Source organism: Mustela putorius, unplaced genomic scaffold (genome assembly GCF_011764305.1).
Source record: "Mustela putorius furo isolate JIRA1106 unplaced genomic scaffold, ASM1176430v1.1 tig00003898_pilon_pilon_pilon, whole genome shotgun sequence".
Classification (NCBI taxonomy): domain Eukaryota; kingdom Metazoa; phylum Chordata; class Mammalia; order Carnivora; family Mustelidae; genus Mustela; species Mustela putorius.
Window position 1 is genome coordinate 16,432,003 of NW_025422047.1, and position 20,950 is coordinate 16,452,952.

Consider the following 20,950-nt stretch of genomic DNA (forward strand, 5'->3'; position numbering starts at 1 on the left):
AGGAAAAAGTAATGAAGATCAGAGCAGAAACAGAGGTATAGAGATTTTTTTTTGAAAGGTTCAGCATTTTAATACTTGTAGTAGGAAAAGATTTGTTAAAAAATGCAAATGATAGAATTTGCTATCTTATTTTTTTAAACTCTATCTTATTTTTTCAGTGTTCCAAGATTCATTGTTTATGCATCACACCCAGTGCTCCATGCAATATGTGCCCTCCTTAATACCCACCACCAGGCTCTCACCCAACCAACCCATCCGCCTCCAAAATCCTCAGTTTGTTTCTCAAAGTCCACAGTCTCCTATGGAGTCTTCTCCCCCTCCAATTTTCCTGACTCCCTTCTCCTCTCCTTCTAGAGGTAGAGAGATTAAAAAAAAAAAAAAATAGGAAAGGGACAGGGCGCCTGGGTGGCTCAGTGGGTTAAAGCCTCTGCTTTTAGCTCACACCATGATCCCAGGGTCCTGGAATCGAGCCCCGCATCAGGCTCTCTGCTCAGCAGGGAGCCTGCTTCCCTTCCTTTCTCTCTGCCTGCCTCTCTGCCTAGTTGTGATCTCTGTCAAATAAATAAAAATCTTTAAAAATTTATGAAAAATTATGCACTAAAAATTAGACAAACCTAGAAGAAATGGATAAATTCCTAGAAACATAATCTTCCAAAATTCAATCAGGAGGAAATAGAAAACCTGAAGAGACCAATCACTAGTAACAAAAGTGAATTGGATTTAAAAAACTACTAAAGGGGTACCTGGGTGGCTTAGTCAGTTGAGCATCTGCCTTCACTCAGGTCATGATCTCCAGGTCCTGGGATCAAGCCTGGGATCTGGCTCCCTACTCAACAGGGAGTCTGCTTCTCCTTCTGCCTCTCCCCACAGCTGGTGCTGTGCACTCTTTCAAATGAATAAATAAAATCTTAAAAAAAAAAAAAGAAAGAAAGAAAGAAAAAAATAAAAGAAAAAGAACAGAACTACCAATTAAAATTCCAGATCAGATGGCTTCAGAGGGGAATTCTGCCCAACATTTAAAGAAAAATTAATACCCATTCTTCTTAAACTATTCCAAAAAATAGAAGACAAAAGAAAGCTTCCAAATTTATTGATTCTGTGAAGCCAGGATCATCCTGATACCAGAACTAAGACACCATAAAAATGCCACAGGCCAATATCCCTGATGAACATAGATGCAAAATCCCCCCATAAAAGCACCTGGGTGGCTCAGTCCTTAGGTGGCTGTCTTCAGCTCAGGTCATGATCCCAGGGGCCTGATATCAAGCCCCCCATCAGGCTCTTTGCTCACTGGAGAGTCTGCTGCTCCCTCTTCCTCTGCCCTTCCTCCAAACCTCACCCCCAATGATTGTGCTTACTTGTTATCTCTCATGCTCTCTCATAAATAAAAATTTTTTTTAAAAACCCTACAAAATATTAAACTGCATCAACTACATGTTAAAGGCTAATTCACTATGCTCACTTCAACAGCACATATACTAAAATTGGAAGGATAGGAATTAGCATGACCCCTGCTTCAGAATGACATTCAAATTTGTAACATTTTGTAAAAAAAAAAAAAAAATCATTCACCACAATCAAGTAGAATTTATCCTGGAGATGCAAGGAATGCAAGGATGGTTTAATATTCACAAATCAATAAAGCATAAAAATCATATGATCACCTCCATAGATGCAGAAAAAGCATTTGACAAAGTACAACATCATCAACAAAGTACAAAGTACAACATTCATTTTTAAAAGTCTCAATAGTGGGTTTAGAAGGAACATACCTCAACATAACAAAGGCCATATATGACAGGTCCATATTCAATGGTGAAAAACAGAACTTTTCCTCTAAAATCAGGAACAAGACAAGGATGCCCACTGTCACTTTTATTCGACATAATACTGGAAGCCCTAGCTATAGCAAGCAGACAACCAAAAGAAAAAAGGGGCATCTGTACTGGTAAAGAAGTTACACTGTCATTATTCGCAGATGACATGAAGCTATACGTAGACAACCTAACGACTCTACCAAAAAGTGACCAGAATAAATGAATTCAGTAAAGTTGCAAGATACAAAACTAATGCCCAGAGGGCTGGGAAGATGGTGGAGTAGAAGGACCTGAAGTTGAGCTCATCTCACGGATAACACCCATATCAGCATGAATCACCCAAAAAACAACCCAAAGTCTGCCAACAAACTCCACAACTAAAGACAGGAAAGAGGCCACATGGAGGCCAGAGCATGGCACCGATGCTCCTAGCATGCCTGCATCAAACCCCAGCCCCTTACACTTGGGCGGATCTACCTTTCCCAGACCCACTCACGTCGGTCAGGCCCCGCAGAAGACCGTCGCAAACCTGTTACCCCACACCTCCTGAACTGCGTGTTTCACGGGACATCACTTCCAGCAGCGATGGGGGGAGGTCTCCTTTTGCAAGCAGACACACCTCAGGGCCCACCCACAACAGGCAAAGACAGCCTCTGCTGACAACAGGACTGAAGAAAAAAGGGGCCATGATTCAACAGCAAAGCACATACAACATACATACTCCCTGATGCACCAGGTGCTGGGAGACTGCCGACACTGTGCTGCAGGACCTCTTCTTCATAGAACTGTTACCACTAAGAGCAAGAGATGTAGCTGACTTTCCAAACACACAGAAATAGACACAGAGAGTTAGACAAAATGAAGGGACAGAGAAGTATCTCCCAAATGAAAGATCAGGATCAAACCACAGAAAGAGACCAAAGTGAAATGGATACAAGTGATATGCCTGATAGAGAATTTAAAGTAATGACCACAAAGAAATTCACTGGAGTAGAGGGCATCCGTGAGACCCTTAACACAGAGATAAAAAACAAAGAAGGATATCGGCTAGTTCTTTGTTTTTACTCAAAAAGCATATCCCTTTTCTAGTTTGTGCGTTCCGTGAGCAAAACTTTTTAGTATGTGTGTATATCTCTTTAATAATTGCAACAGGTTAGGATTAGGGATTCCCTACTTCTCATTTTCTTATAGGTTTTGAATTTCCAACCTGTTACATGAATTTGCAGACCAAATTTCAAAGGAAACTTTTGTGTAGTTGGTTCTTGCAAAATGTGTTTAGTAAACTCATAAAGTGAATTCCTAGAGTGTTTCTGTATTTATCAAAAAACTGGCCATTTCCTTTATGAAGGTAAGAAAGCTTAGGCTTTGTTTTATTACGGCTTATATGGAGCTGAGGGACAGTATCCTCTTTGCTTCCAGGGACAGGGGTCACTGGGGATTCAGAGCCTGGCAAAACTGTCAACTTCATTCTGACATGATTCTGAGGGGAAGGGGCAAGGATGACATCTATGGGCCTGTGTTCCTGTGCTTTATTATATACTGTTATTAATGACTAAACTGATATTATGTGGTATATGTACACAATGGAATACTATGTAGCCATCAAAAGAAATGAAATCTTGCCATTTGCAACAACATGGACGGAACTAGAAGGTATTCCACTGAGCAAAATAAGTCAATCGGAGAAAGACAGTTATCATATGATCTCCCTGATATAAGGAATTTGAGAGGCAGAGTAGGGGTTGGGGGGGTTAGGGAAGGAAGAAATGAAAGAAAATGGAATCAGGAGGGAGACAAATCATAAGAGATTCTTAATCTTACAAAACAGTGAGGGTTACTGGTGGTGAGGTGGTTGGAGAGGGTGGTTGGGTTATGGACATGGGGGAGGGTATGTGCTATGGTGAGTGCGGTAAAGTGTGTAAGCCTGACAATTCACAGACCTGTATCCCTGAGGCAAATAGCACATTATATGTTAATAAAAATTAATTAAAAATTTTTTAAAAAGAAAAAAACAAAAAGGATAAATAAGTGACAAAAAAATTTTTTTAAAAACCCGATCTTAAAATTCCTAGCAGTCGAACCTTCAAGTGCATGTATTAGGTTTATGATAAAATGATTTTGTTAGCATTTTAGTAACACTTCATTCAACATGTTTTTGTTTATTTTCTAGACTAAATGTCGGGTTGGTATGAAGTAAAAACATCTAATGTTTAATGTCATATTTGTGTTTTACATTCTTGAATACATTTTTGGTTATTAAGGAGATTTAAAAATAAAAAATCATTGTACTTTGGTTCTTTTAAAAAAATATTTATAAGATTTATTTTCTGACCAATCAGAAATGAAGAATGCAAAAAATGAAATTAAAAATACACTTGATGGCATAAATAGCAGGCTAGATGAAACAAAGGAACAAATCAATGACCTGGAAGGCAGAATAATGGAAAGTAAAAAAGCTGAGCAAAGGAGAAGAAAGAAAATTATTTAAATTGGGAGTAGTACTAGGTAAATCAGTGACTCCCATCAAGTATAATAACATCCACATTATAGGGATCTCAGAAGAAACAGAGGTAAGGGGGCATAAAAATTATTTGACAAATAACTAAAAACTTCCTTAATCTGTGGAATGACCCAAATACCCAGATCTAGGGAGGACAGGGATTTCCCACCAAAATTCAACACAAGGAAGTCCACATCAAGACAAAAGGTAATTAAAATGGCAAAAAAAAAATAGTGATAAAAATGTTTATAAAGAAGCAAGAAAAAGGGGTGCCTGGGTGGCTCAGTGGGTTAAAGCCTCTGCCTTCAGCTCAGGTCATGATCCCAGGGTCCTAGAATCGAGCCCTGCATCGGACTCTCTGCTCAGCAGGGAGCCCGCTTCTCCCCCTCTCTACCTGCCTCTCTGCCTACTTGTGATCTCTGTCAAATAAATAAATAAAATCTTAAAAAAAAAAGCAAGAAAAAGAAGACAGTTATACAAGATAAACCCCGTAAGGCTATAAAAGAGTTCGGTTTTGTTTAAGATTTTATTTATTTATTTGACACAGAGAGAGAGATCACAAGTAGGCAGAGAGTCAGGCAGTGGGTGGGGGAGCAGGCTCCCTGCTGAGCAGGGAGCCCTACACAGGCTCGATTCCAAGACCCTGAGATCCTTACCCAAGCCAAAAGCAGAGGCTTAATCCCCTGAACCACCCAGGCACCCCTGTAAGAGGGTTTTTCAGCAGGAACTTTGAATATGTGATGCCACTCCCTTCTGGCCTGCTAAGTGCTGAAAAAAGGAAATTCTACAGCCAAGAACACTCTATCCAGCAAGGCTATCATTCAAAAGAGGAGAAATAAATAGTTTCACAGACAAATACTGAAGGACTTCAGGACCACTAAACCAGCCTTACAAGGAATATTAAATGGGGACACTTTGAGTGGAAAAAAGGACCATCAGTGAGAATATGAAAAGTAAGAAACACAAAAGCAGTAAAATTAAGTATTTCTGTAAATCAGTCAGGGGACTCAAAATAAAATGATGCAAAATAAGACATCATATACCTAAAACGTGGGGGCAGTGAAGAAAAGAACGGGATTAAACTTAAGTGACCATCAACTTAATATAGGCTGCTATTAGCAGAAGATGTTATATGCAAACCTAATGATAACCATAAATTAAAAAACAATGCTGTATATGCAAAGAATAAAGAGAAAGGAATCCAAGTATATCTAAGAAAGACTACAAAACATTAAAGAGTCAAGAAAGGATCAGAGAATATCTATACAAACAACCACAAACCAAGTAACAAAATAGCAATAAATGCATATCTATCACTAATTATTTTGAATGTAAAAGGACTGAATGCTCTAGCCAAAAGACATAAGATGACAGCATGGATAAAAAACAAAACAAAACAAAATATACAAAAACTAGACCCGTCTATATGCTGCTTACAAGAAACTCATTTCAGACCAAGAGAGATCTGCAGATTGAAACTGAGGGGATGCAGAAACATTTATCATGCCAATAGATGCCAAAAGAAATCTGGGGTAGCAGTACCTATGTCAGACAAAATAGACTTTAAAGCAAAGACTAACAGGGACAAAGAACATCACTATATAATAATAAAGAGGATGATCCAACAAGAGGCTGTAACAATTGTACATATTTATGCACCCAACATGGAATCACCCGAACACATAAAATGGTTAACAACACACTAGAGGAACTAATTGATAATAATTGTATCTTATTATACACCCCTCTTACATCAATGGACAAATTATCTAAACAGAAAATCAACAAGAAAACAATGGCTTTGATTGATGACACAATGGACCAGATGGATTCACCATATATATTCAAATATTCCATCCTAAAATGTCAGATTATACATTCTTTTCAAATGGGGAAGGAACATTCTCCAGAATAGATCACATGTTAGGTCACAAAACAAGTCTTGACAAATTCAGGAAGATCAAAGCATATCATGCATCTTTTCTGACCACATCGCTATGAAACTAGAAATCAACAAGAAAGAATCAGGAAAGAGCACAAATACCTGGAGGTTAAATAACATGTTACTAAACAATGAGTGGGTCAACCAAGAAATCAAAGAAGAAATTAAAAGTTACATGGAGGGACGCCTAGGTGGCTCAGTCATTAAGCGTCTGCCTTCCGCTCAGGTTGTGATCCCAGAATCCTGGGATCAAGCACCACATCCGGCTTCCTTCTCAGCGGGAAACCTGCTTCTCCCTCTCCCACTGTCCCTGCTTGTGTTCCCTCTCTTGCTGTGTCTCTTGCTGTGCTCTCTTTCAAATAAATAAATAAAATCTTTTTTAAAAATTACATGGAATTAAATGAAAATGAAAAACAATGGTCCAAAATCTTTGAGATGCAGCAAAAGCTGTTCTAAGAGGGAAGTTTATAGCAATACAGGCCTACCTCAAGAAGGAAAAAAAAAGCTCAAAACCTAACCTTATGCCTAAAGGAGCTAGAAAAAAGAAGAACAAACACAACCCCAAAACAGAAGACTGAAAGAAATAATAAAGATTAGAGCAAAAATAAATGATAAACTAAAAGAAACAATAAGACAGGTCAATAAAACCAGGAGCTGATTCTTTGAAAAGTGAACATATTTAATAAATCTCTAGCAAGACTCATTTACAAAAAAAAAAAAAAAAAACCCAAATAAAGAAAATTACCAACAAAAAGGAGGAACAACACTACAGAAATAAGAACAATTGTAAGAGTATTATGAAAAGCTGTATGCCAACAAATTGGACAGCATAGAAAAATGGATAAATATCTAGAAAGATAAAACCTACCAAAACTAAAGCAAGAAGAAATGGAGAATTCGAACAGATCAATGACCAGCAATGAAACTGTAACAGTAACCAAAAAACTGCCCAAAAACAAAAGTCCAGGACCAGATGGCTTCAGAGGTGAATTCTACCAAGCATGTAAAGAAGAACCAATGCCATTGTTCTCAAACTATTCCAAAAAATTTAAGAGGAAAGAAATTTTAAAATTCATTCTATGAGGCCAGTATTGTCCTGATCCTAAAATCAGTTTAAAAAAAATCAATAAGAGAAAACTATAGGCCAATATCTCTCAGGACTATAGATCCAAAAATCCTCAACAAAATATTAGCAAACCAAATCAAACAGCACATTTAAAAAATCATATACCACAAGTGGATTCAATACTAGGATGCAAGGTCATTCATAATTTGCAAAACAATCAGTGTTATTCATTTCATCAATAAGAGAAATGATAAAAACTATATGATCACTCCAATAGATACAGAAAAAGCATTTGACCAAATACCTTATTCACTCATAACAACACTCTGCAAAGTAGGCTTAGAGGGAACAATAATCTCAACATAATAAAGGCCATAAGTGAAAATCCAGAGACAACATATTTTTCAAATATATAAAGCAATCGATATTTGCCACATAATAAATGTTGTATAACTGGATGCTAACAATCATCCTTTTTTTTTTTTTTAAGATTTTATTTATTCATTAGAGAGAGAGAGAGAGCACAGAAACACGGGGAGAGGCAGAGGGAGAAGGAAAAGCAGACTTCCCGCTGAGGTGGGAGCTCAACATGGGGCTTGATCCCAGGACCCAGAGATCATGACCTGAGCCAAAGGCAAAGGCTTAACCATCTGAGCCACCCAATGGGAACAACGTGAGAGCTTCCTCCTAAGGTCAGGAATAAGACAAGAATGTCGGTTCTCAGTTTTATTCAACATAGTACAGGAAAGTTCTAGCCACAGAAATTAGACAATATAAGGAAATAAAAGTCATCCAAATTTGTAAGGAAGAAGTAAAATCCTATTTGCAGATGACATGTAGAAAACCCTAAAGACTCCACTCAAAAACTATTGGAACTGATAAATGATTTCAGTAAAGTTGCAGGATATAAACATCAATGTCCAGAAATCTGCGGCATTCTTGTACACTAATAATGAGGCAGAATAAAGTGAAATTAAGAAAACAATTCCAGGGGTGCCTGGGTGGCTCAGTGGGTTAAAGCCTCTGCCTTTGGATCAGGTCATGATCAGTGCCCTGGGATCGAGCCCCATATCGGGCTTTCTGCTTGGCAGGGAGCCTGCTTCCTCCTCTCTCTGCCTGCCTCCCTGCTTACTTGTGATCTCTGTCTGTCAAATAAATAAATAAAATCTTAAAAAAAAAAGAAAGAAAACAATTCCATTTACAACTACACCAGAACTATAAAATACCTAGGAATAAACTTAACCAAAGGGGTGAAAGACCAGTACTTTGAAAACTATAAAACACTGATGAAAGATGGATTGAAAGAACAAATATTGTTAGAATCTCTATGCTACCTAGAACAATCTATACATTCAATGCAACCCCTATCGAAATACCAACTTTCTTTCACAGAACTAAAAGAAATAATCCTAAAATTTGTATGGAACCAGAAAAGACCATGAATAGCCAAAGGAATGTTGAATAAGAAAACCAAAATTGGTGGCCTCACAATTCCAGACTTCAAGCTCCGTTAGAAAGCTTTGATCATCAAGACAGTATGCTACTGGCACAAAAACAGACACCTAAATCAATAGAACAGAATAGAGAACCCAGAAATGGATCCTCAACTCTATGGTCAACTAATCTTTGACAAAGCAGGAAAGAATATCTAATGGAAAAAAGAGTCTCTTCAACAAGCGGTGTTGGGAAAATTAGACAGCCACAGGCAGAAGAATAAAACTATACCATTTCCTTACACACAAAAATAGACTCAAATGGATGAAAGACCTCATTGTGAGACAGGAATCCACCAAAATCCTAGAGGAGAACACAGGCAGCAAGCTCTGTGACTTTGGCCGCAATGGCTTCTTGCTGGACACGTCTCCAAAGGTAAGTATACAAAGATTTTAAATGAACTACTAGGGGGGCACCTGGGTGGCTTCGGCTCGGGTCATGATCCCAGGGTCCTGGGATCAAGCCCCACATGGGGCTCTCTGCTCAGCAAGGAACCTGCTTCCTCCTCCTCTCTCTCTCTGCCTGCCTCTCTGCCTACTTGTGATCTCTCTGTGTCAAATAAATAAATCTTAAAAAAAAAAGTTTATTTAAAATGAACTACTAGGACTTCATCAAGATAAAAAGCTTTTGCATAGTGAAGGCAATAGTCAACAAAACCAAAAGACAACCAACACAATGGGAAAAGATATTTGCAAATGACATATCAGATGAAGGGCTAGTATCCAAAAATCCGTGAAGAACTTACCAAACTCAACACCTGAAGAATAATCCAATCAAGAATTGGGCAGAAGACATGAACAGACATTTCTGCAAGGAAGACATCCAGATGCCAACAGACACATGAAAAAATGCTCAACATCACTCAGCATCATGGAAATACAAATCAAAAGCACAAAGAGATACCAGCTCACACCAGTCAGAATGACTAAAATTAACAAGTTGGGAAACAACAGATGTTGGCGAGGATGCAAAGAAAGGGGAACCCTCCTACAGTGTTGGTGGGAATGCAAGCTGGTGGAGCCACTCTGGAAAACAGTATGGAGGGTCCTCAAAAAGTTGAAAATAGAACTGCCCTATGACCCAGCAATTGCACTATCAGGGATTTACCCCAAAGATACAAATGTAGTTAAATGAAAGGGGACCTGCACCTCAATGTTTATAGCAGTAATGTCCACAATAGCTAACTGTGGGAAGAGCCCAGATGTCCACTGATAGATGAATGAATAAAGAAGATGTGGTGTGTATATATATGTATATATACATACACAATGGAATACTACTCTGACATCAAAAAATGAAATTTTGCCATTTGCAAAATAGCTATAATAAAATGGATGGAACTAGAGGGTATCAGGCTAAGCAAATGAGTCTTAGAGAAAGACAATTATCACATGATCTCACTCATATGGGGAATTTAAGAAACAAAACAGAGGAATATAGGGGAAGAGAAAAAGAGACAAAACAAGATGAAAACAGAGAGGGAGATAAACCGTAAAAAACTCTTAATCATAGGAAACAAAATGAAGGTTGCTGGAGGGCTGAGGTAGAGGGGTTGGAGTAACTGGATGACGGACATTAAGGTGGTACGTGATGTAAAGAGCATAGGTATTATATAAGACTGATGAATCATTGATCTCTACCTCTGAAAGTAATAATACATTATGTGTTAATTAATTGAATTTAAATAAAAAATTTTAAAATGACCAAATAGTATTTATCCCAGCAAGGAAAATATAGTAAAATTAGAAAATCTGTAAATGTAATTGACCATATTAACAGATTATAAAGATTTCAGGAAAACCAAAGCATCTCAATTGTTGGGGGAAAAAGTTTAATAAAATTCAATGCCTTTACAAACATGCACAAAACTATTAGCAAAACCAGAGAAAAGGAAAAATCCATACCCTGATAAAGTGTAGCTACTAAAAACTACAGCATCATTCATGATTGTTCTTAACAAAATGAATAAAGATTTCAACACATTTCTTTCAACCACCAATTAGTCAAACAAACAAACAAACAAAAAAACAGTTGAGATAGCTTTGAATAACACAAATTTAACTTCCAGGACATAAGGAAGCTGGCTCCTATAAACAGACAAACACAAGCCTCAACAGATGTAAAAGAATTGGATTCATACAGATCATAATCTTTTAACACAATAAAACTAATGCATAAGAGATATGTAATACAAAGATAATATGGTCCAGGGAGCAGAGCGGGCCAGGTGTTACAGGTGAATTGATAGCTCATCTATAATGCTGGTAATGGATGATTATTACCCTCTCTATTTTGTATTCAAGGGTTCGAGAATTTAAAATGTGGTAGGCAGTGAAAGTATTATCCAGAGAAACTTTTGAGTTTTAAGGCTTATATATGAAAGAAGAGAGTGAATGTTAAGGAACTAAGTTCCTAATTAAAAACAGTAAGAAAGAGAATGAACCTAAGTGGAAATAGATAATAAAATTAGATTAATGAACCAGAAAACAAAGATATAATAAGGAGGATCAAAAATCAAAAGTTGGTCCTTTGAAAAGGCTTCAACAATATAGACATAAGATTAATCAAGAAAAAATACAAAACAATATTAAGTACATAAAATTAGAAATGAAAGAAGTACAGATATCTACAGATCCAGCAGAAATTAAAAAAAAATTTTTTTTAAGATTTTATTTTATTTATTTGACAGACAGAAATCACAAGTAGGCAGAGAGGCAGGCAGAGAGAGAGAGGAGGAAGCAGGCTCCTCGCCGAGCAGAGAGCCCGATGTGGGGCTTGATCCCAAGACCCTGGGATCATGACCTGAGCCGAAGGCAGAGGCTTTAACCTGCTGAGCCACCCAGGCGCACCCAAATTTAAAAAATTTTTAATACCCAAAAAAAGTTATGCCAGAAAACTGAACACTCGGATGAAATGGACAAATACACAGGAAATTATAACTTACCAAACCGATGGAAGAAGAAAATACAAAGCCTGTATAGACCTACAAGCATTAAAGAAATTATACCAGGAGTTAACAATCACCCCTCAAAGGGGAACGCATGCCCAGAGGCGTTTACAGGTAAGTTCTATCAATTCGTAAAGAAACTTATCATAGCCTTATACACAAACTTCTATACGAAAGGAAGAAAAGCTCCTCTAACCTTCTGAGTTAGAGGAGCTTTTCTTCCTTTCGTATAGAAGTTTGTGTATAAGGCTATGATAAGTTTCTAGACAAAGGGTATAAGGAAGAAAAGCAGAGATAAAGCTCATTTGAGAGACTATTGCAAAAATCTTAAAGTGTGGTAAACCAAATCAAGCAAAATACATCTCAGATAATAATGACCAAATAGTATTTATCCCAGCAGCACAAGAGTAACAAAAATAAAGGGTAGATAAGTTGGAACATCTATAAATATAATTCAACATATTAACAGAATTAAAAAGGGTTCAGGAGGGCCATTTCTCAGTTGTTGTAGAGACACAGATTTAATAAAATCACCCCCTTTACAAACAGGCACAAAAAGTGTTAGCAAAATCAAAATAGAAGGGAATATCAATTACCTGACAAAGTACAGCTACTAAAACACGGCAAGCATTATTCTTGATTATTCCCTTTAAAAAAAAACAAGAAAAAAGGGATACTCACCCAAGACAGCGACGGTAGAATCCTGGGCTCACCTCCTCCCAGGAACACACCAAAACCCAGCACCGCTTGCATCCATGAGACCCACAAGGCTATAGCGAGCTATCGCGGCTCTTAAAGGGTTCAGACTCGCTTGTCCCAGGGTGCAAGAGGCAGACAATTGCAGCATTACGTGAATGCAGCTCATTTGCTAATTTCAAAGCCCTGGCCTGAAAGGCAGGCATCTAATGCAGCACACATGGAGAGTCCTGCTGGCCAGCGAGAGCCATCTTCAAGACCCCCTCCCTGCCCTCCCCTCTCCATGCTCCAGAGTGCTGATGTTTCCCAGAGTGCAGCTTTAACCCTTGTCTGGTGCCCTGGTTTTTGTGAATGCCAACCAAGGGATTCTCTATAACTACCTGGCTCTGGTGGGCACGACGGCTTGTGTTCCTGGGTCCTACAGGATTATAACCATCAGAGACAGTTCCTGGCTGGCTATCGCCCCCAGGGCACTGGACAGACAGATGGCAGAATGAGATACACACCCAGTCTTTCTGTGAAAGAGGCCTATTTTCTTCTCCTGGGGCTTCATGAAGCCTGAGGAGAAGGCTTTAGGTTTGGCACACAACTAGGGTCCAGCAGAGGTGCCGTCCAGGTCCTGGGCTGGTAGATGCCATCTTTGTGTTCTCCCTCTGCCTTGCTACAACTTACTGCTGTCTCTCAGGAGGGAGCTTCTACATTCATCTGGGGCCCTGATTTCCCCAACTGTTGGAACATCTCCAGATTGTCCAGCCAACTCTGGAACACCTCCAGATTGTCCAGCCTCTGGTGGCCAGCAAGCCTTTATGCATGTGGTCCCACAGAACTGTAGGTATGTACTGTCATACTTTAAAAGCTGCTGTCCGAGGGTCTGGCTTCCAGTATGCCTAAATCTAGCTGCTGACCAAGATCCTCCCCTTTGGGACATTTAACACTGTCAACTACTGGGAACCATCAAAAATCAAATAGGCAGCTTGGATAAATCACAAATAGTTGAAAGACAAAAGCTAGGGCATGGTTGAACAGTAAGTTTCCTGCGCTGTATACAGCCATTTCTTCAAGGCTACAGGAGGTGGCCGTTGCTTCTGTTGTACAGAAACCAACACAGGAAATTAAGCAAAATAAAAGAGAAATATGTCTTAGAAGAACAAGATAACCCCAAAAAAGACCTTAATGAAACAGGGGTAAGTAATTTACCTTATTAAGAGTTTAAAGTATCGGTCATAAAAATGCTCACGAAACTCAGGAACTGAATGAATGAATACAGTGAGAACTTCGACAGACAGAAAATAGAAGAAAGTAGCAAACAGAAGTCATAGAGGTGAAGAACACCGTAACTGAACTGAAAAATACAGGAGGGGTTCAGCAGCGACTAGCTGAGGCAGAAAAAAAGGGTCAGTTAACTTAAAGACAGGGCAGTGGAATTCACCCAGTCAGAGCAACAACAACAAAAATAAATGAAATTTTAAAATGAAGAGAGCTAAGGGACTTACGGCATAACACTGAACAGACTAACATTCGCATGATGGGGGTTCCAGAAGGAAGAGGGAGAGAAAGGGGAAGAAAACTTATTTGAAGAAATAATGACTGAAAAATTTTCTAACTTAGGGAAAGAAACAGACAATCCAGGTCCAGAGATTTCCAAAGAGACCCATACCAACACACATTATAATTAAAATGTCAAAAGTGGGGACACCTAGATGGCTCAGTTGGTCAAAAGTCCTACTCTTGATTTCAGCTCAGGTCATGATCTCAGTGTCCTGAGCCCCACGTTGAGTCTGTACTATATTGGTGCTGGACATTGAGCCTGCTTAAGATTCTCTTATTCCTGGGCACCTGGGTGGCTCAGTGGGTTAAGGTTCTAGGTTCGGCTCAGGTCATGATCTCAGGGTCCTGGGTTTTAGCCCCACTTTGGGCTGTCTGCTCAGCAGGGAGCCTGCTTCCCCCTCTCTCTGCCTGCCTCTCGGCCTACTTGTGATCTCTCTGTCAAATAAATAAGTTTTTTTAAAAAGTCTCTTACTCCCTCTCTCCCTCTGTTCCTCCCCACCTCAAAAAAAATTAAATTATTAAATTAAATTAAAGGTCAAAAGTGAAAGATAAGGAGAGAATCTTAAAAACAGCATGAGAAAACAGCTTGTTGTGTACAAGGGACCCCAATAAGATTATCAGCTGATTTTCCATCATCATCTGGCAGTTGATTCTAAATTCTAAATCTATTTCTCTTTGGAAACCAATTTTTGGCCCCTCAGTTAATAATGATTTAAACACTAGAAAGATCACAAATTTATAGGAGGCTTGGGGTGACTCTTTTTACAAATGTCTATCTTCTCATGATGTAGATAATTACATTTTTTTTGACAAATTCAACTTTCTGTCTCTTGGATTTTCTTAAAGAAGAAACATGTAATGAGAAATGTAAACAGTGAAATACAAGGGGGCAGCTCCTTTTGGAATCCACAGTAGAGTCTATATTTGATATGACAGAGAAGAGGACATCACTTTAGATCTCCAGGAGGGAAATGAGAGAAGGAAAAGCTCCTATGAGGTCAGGATAAATGAGAAAGAGGGGGAATGTCAAGGCTTGAAATAAAAAGAAAAAAAAAAGGATTATTTTTTAAAGGTTGAAGTTATGGTTCTGAGATGTGAAAGAGGTTAAAGAGCAGGACTAACATTCTGTGCACCATCTGCTGTGCACCACACTGGACCTCCAGGTTCTAAAGACTCTTAACACTGTGATCCCGAACAGAAACCTGGAGAATGGCTTGGTGCCTGGGGCTGTTTGATGTTGTGGGAAGTTCTTGGGTGATTTGGTCTGAATTATACTCCATGTTTTCTTTCCTTCAGGGAATCCTCAATAGTGATGGTTGACTTAGAGCCAAAGGGGACCCCCTCCCCAACCCAGCCAGAGTTTCCTTAGGACTGGAAGCACACAGGCAGTGACTCTGGGACTATTCTGCGTGGAGTGTCAGGGGACTTTAGCCATAGAATGGCTCACGAATATTCAACACAAAGCTATCCATACTAACTTCTGCTGCCCCCACAGCCCAACTTGCAAATGCCTCCGATCTGAAATAGCCAGTGAGTGGAGGGAAAGTAACAAAGCTGTGGACAGAACATTTTATTCTTTCGTTATTCTACTGTTTGAAGTCAACACAGAAAGTTCCAGGCTATATATTTTGCTTTGAAAAAGAGAATATAGGAGAAGCAAGGGAAAGGTGAGAGTGGATGTTCAAGTAGATAATGCTTCAGTTTTCTTTAAATTTATGCTGTTTTAAATAGTATTTTACTTACCACCACTGCACAGAGGTTATATTTCGGGTGTTTCCGAAAAACTGGACAAATGTAAGGGGTAAGGTCCAAGTTAGTGAGTGGGTAATGAATGTCTGTTCTCAGTTTCCTTTTCATTGTGCCCAGAATGTCAAATCTGGAGAGAGAATAAATGTGCAAAATATAAAGTAAGTTTGTAAATCATTTGTAAATGAAGTCTACATACCTTGGTAAATTCCAACTACAGTTAGAAGGAATTTCTTGGAAAGCTAATTTGGCACAGACCTGTACATACATTTCTTTCTTTTCTATGTGTATTAATAATGGGCAACTCCACAGTGTCACCTGAAATGAAACTGTGCCTGGGCTGTGAGTCCAGGGGTGAGATGGTGCAGAGTCCAGCACAAAAGAAGACAGGGACAAAGCCAGGCTTGGCATCAGGGAGTAGGAATCACATTGACTGACTCAGTTTTTAACACGTTGTTATCTCAGCAGTGTCCTGTTTCCCAGCTCTGAGGTTTCAATATATCTTTAATAAGATAAAATTTTCTGAAAATCTTGTCACATTCTCCATTTGCTATATAGATCAACAGCTCCCAAATATGAACTCATAGTAGACTCCCTAGAGCTTTTTAAAAAATAAATTTCGGTGGCACTTGGTTGGCTCAGTCAGCTAAGCATCCAACTCAGGGTTGGCACAGCTCATGATCTCAGGGTTGGGGGGTAGAGCCCCACACTGCACCCTGAGCTGGACATGGAACCTACCTAAATGCTCACTCGCTGTCTCTCTCTCTTTCCCTCTGCCCCTCCCCCCTCTAAATAAGTAAATAAGTAGGGAGTAAGTAAACAAAGTTTCTTTTGGAAAAATGACTGAATGGCTGATTTAGGTCTAGTGCAGGGAAATTAGTGTGTGAACCTGAGACAGTCTCATGCCAAAAAGCAAGAAAACTTGTTTGCAAAAACTAAGGGAATACCATCTGACCCAGCAATCCCATGCCTATGCATCACAGTAAAAGAAATGAAGACTTATACCCACATAAAAACCTATATGCTAACGTTTACCGCAGCTGTGTTCATACCATCCACAAGTTGGAATCAACCCAAATGTTCATCAACTGATGAACGGATAAACAATTATGATATAAGGGGTGCCTGGCTGGCTTAGTTGGTACAGCATGTGACTCCTGATGTCAGGGTCATGAGTTCAAGCCCCACACTGGGCGTGAAGACTACTGAATTTAAAAAAAAAAAAAAAAGAAGTGTGGTACATTCACAAAAGGGAATTCTACACAGCAATAAAAAGAAAGAACCACTAACTTCTGCCATTAATGAATTAATCTCAGAAACACTATGGTAAGTGAAAGAAGTTTAAATCAAAAAAAGAGAGAGAGAGAGAAGTAAACCACACAAACATATGGTATAACATAGGGCATTCTGGAAAAGGTAAAACTATAGAGATGGAAACAGATCAGACTTTTCCAGGGGCTGACGGTGGGAGAAAGGGTGGATTATGAAAAAACATGAGAAACTTTTTGGGGTGATGGACATAGTCTGTATGTTGGCTCTGATAGTTACAGGACTGCATGGATTTGTTACAGTTCACAGAACTGTATGCCTAAGAAGGATACATTTTATACTTGCAATTATACTTTAATAAACATATACTAACTGATGGGCTCAGAGGAACAGACTTGAAGGAGCTCCCACAGGCCAGTTTTGAACAACTTAAACATTAAGAATGATGATAGTATTGGATATTAAGCCCATTAAGTTTAAAAATATCCAAGAGTCCAGAGTCACACTGATTACAGAGGGGAAACTAGACTTTTCTGAATGATGGGATCTTAGAGTCACTACCTTAACTCAGGGTCAAACTTAACATCACCAATAGTGAGACAAACTTTTACAATGTGCCTCCTGATATAATGTGGTGACAAATACAGAACATCCCCCCAGATGGATTCTTGCTACAAAAATGAAAAAGTTTTGGAAGCAGGGGTAATTTTTGCACAATATTGTGAATGTGATGAATGCCAATGAATTATACACTTAAAATGGCTGCAGGCTTGAAAATGGCAGGAAAGGGTCACAACACAAAGAACTTGGGCAGTCTCTGGCTGGAAAGGGAAGGCATCAGATTGTTCTCTAGAACTTCTAGAAAGGAATGCAGCCCTACAGACACTTTGAGTTTAGCCTTGTGAGACTCACGTTAGACTTCTTACTACCAAAAAAGAACTTACACAACTCATCCAAAAAAACAAATAATCCCAGGGCCCTGGCTGGCTCAGTCAGTAAAGCGTGGGACTCTTGGTCTCAGGGTACAGTTTACTTAAAAAGAAACAAAACAAAACAAAACCCAATTTGAAAAGGGCAGAGGATCTGAATAAACATTTCTCCAAAGAAGACATCCAGATGGCCAACAGACACATGAAAAGATGCTCAGCATCACTCATCAAGGAAATGCAAATCAAAACCACAGTAAGGTATCACCTCCCACCTGTCAGAATGGTTAAAATTTAAAAAGATAAGAAATAACAAGTATTGGTGAAGATGCGGAGAAAAACCCTCATGCACCATTGGTGGGAATGCAAACTAGAGCAGTCACTGGGGAAAACTGTATGAAGTTTCCTCAAAAAATTAAAAATAGAATTACCATATGAACCAGTAATTCCACTACTGGGTATTTACTCAAAGAAAACAAAAACACTAATTCGAAAAGATATACGTACCCCTATATTTATTGCAGCATTATTTACAGTAGCCAAGATATGGAAGCAACGTAAGTGTCTATGAATAGATGAACGACTAAAGACAATGTGGTGTATATATACAGTGGAATATTACCCAACCATAAAAAAGAATGAAATTTTGTCATTTGCAACACGATGGATCTAAAGGGTGTAAATCTGAGTAAAATCAGTCAGAGAAAGACAAATACCCTGTGTGGAATTTAAGATACAAAACAAATGAACAAAGGACGAACACATACACCCACAAAAACAGATTCAAATACAAAACTAATGGTTACCAGAGGAGGGGAAGGGAGGGGGATTGGTGAAACAGGTGAGGGGGATTAGGAGCACACTTATCGTGCTGGGCACTGAGTAAAGTATAGAATTGCTGAATCACTATTGTACACCTGAAACTAATATAACACTGTTCGAGTTCAATAAAAAACGTTAAAATGGCAGATTTTATGTTACATACATTTTATCACAGATTTTTAAAAATTAGTGTAATAAACTGAATGCCACTGAATTATACACTTTTTATTTTTGTTTATTTGAGAGAGAGAGAGCATGAACAAGCAGTAGGGGCAGAGGGAGAGAGCATCTCAAGCACTCAGAGCCTAACACAAGCACTCAGAGCCTAACACAGGGCTCGATCTCATGATCCTGAGATCACAGCCTGAGCCAAAACCAACAGTCGGACACTTAACCGGCTGAACCACCCAGGCTCCCCTGAATTATACACTTTAAATGGGTGAACTGCATGATATGTGATATTTTGATAAAGGCTTAAAAAAATCTCACAAAATGCCAAAATCCATACCTTTTTAAGTGAAAGATAATTATTTTTGGTGCCTTGGAGATACTGGCTCTTACAGCTGTTTCTTGCTTGGTTTCACAGAAGGAACAGTGAATTTGGTTATTCCAGGCCAGTGTGTCTTGCTGAAAAAAACACTGGAGACAGTCCTGTGGAGGAAAAACAAATTTGGTGACTACATTGGATCAAGGACAGCTAGGGTTCTCTGTTTACAACTTTGTAACAGCTGTGGAAAAGTGATCCTCAGCGCTTTCCTCAAAGTCAACATACCCAGGAGGTCCCAGCGTCACAAGCGGCAGCCTGCACAGCTGTAAAGTCTACCTGATGAAGGAGGGGCTTCTTTCTCCCTCAGTTACTGAAATGGATCCAAGTGCCCATCTCACTTCCAATCTCTGGGTCAGCATTATAATCTTTCTGGTTTATTTCAGAATAATATTGACGGTGCAGTTTCCACTAACCAAGTCAGGCAGCTGTTTTATGTTATGCGTCTCATCACAGAAGCGATCCAGAGACTGAAAAATGACCATATGCAGTGTTTTGGGGGGTGGCCCGTAATAAAGACAGTGGAACGGACAGAATTTGATCCTGTGCGCATGGGAGCCACCCTGAGTGTAGCCAGACCCCCAGCTCTGCCAGCCACTAACCTCACAAGGACGATGAGCACAGATCATGTGTTCAGTATACATGTTAGTCTCTTGGGAATTTGTTTCCAGTCATCTTTAACAATTTATTCTGAGAACAACGCCCACTTCTAAATAAGTAGTAGGATTCTGTTCTCCAATTCTGGTATGTGAAAACTTTTCGCAGATGTGCTTTCATAATTGAGGTAGAAGAATCAAATGGGTATTATTCTGCAGGGAAACTTACTGCTCTCTGCCTTCCACAACCACTCCGATTTACAGATTAATCTTAGGTATGACGGTGAATAAAATTCAAGAGGTAAATTCCCTATATGCACCAAGCCATCTCAGTAGACTGAATAAAGCCCACCTGTCATTTCACTTTTACAGTGAGGCTGTATTAATGAGTACATTTAGAAATACCACCGAATTCTGGGAATGCAAGCTGGTGCAGCCACTCTGGAAAACAATATGGAGGTTCCTCAAAAAGTTGAAAATACAGGACTCCTGGGTGGCTCAGTGGGTTAAGCCGCTCCCTTCGGCTCAGGTCATGATCTCAGGGTCCTGGGATCGAGTCCCGCATTGGGCTCTCTGCTCAGCGGGGGGCCTGCTTCCTCCTCCCTCTCTCTCTCTGCTTGCCTCTCCATCTACTTGTGATTTCTCTCTGTCAAATAAATAAATAAAATCTAAAAAAAAAAAAAGTTGAAAATACAGCTACCCTAGGACCCAGCAAAGATACAAATTTACTGGGTATTTACCCCAAAGATACAAATGTAGTGATCCAAAGGGTCATGTGCACCCACATGTTGATAGCAGCAATGTCCACAATAGCCAAACTATGGAAAGAACCTAGATGTCCATCAACAGATGAATGGATAAAGATGATGTGATAAATACACACACACACATATACACACACAATGGAATTATATTCAGCCATCAAAATATGAAATCAAGATATTTGCAATAATGTGGGTGGAACTAGAGGGTGTTATTGCTAAGTCAGTTAGAGAAAGACAATTGTCATATAATCTCACTGATAGGAGGAATTTGAG

The 20,950-nt window shown here is 39.1% G+C and overlaps 1 protein-coding gene across 2 annotated transcripts in view; it reads right to left on the reverse strand.

Annotated features, from left to right (window-relative positions):
* USP50 (ubiquitin specific peptidase 50) overlaps positions 1 to 20,950 on the reverse strand; it is a 35,392-nt gene that overhangs the window by 8,811 nt on the left and 5,631 nt on the right. For both annotated transcript variants that reach the window (XM_045067614.1, XM_004755447.3), the window contains exons 5-6: positions 19,282 to 19,424; positions 15,754 to 15,886 (exon numbers count right to left, since the gene is read on the reverse strand). In XM_045067614.1, coding sequence (XP_044923549.1) covers positions 15,754 to 15,886; positions 19,282 to 19,424 — 276 coding nt within the window. The remainder of the gene's footprint in view (positions 1 to 15,753; positions 15,887 to 19,281; positions 19,425 to 20,950) is intronic.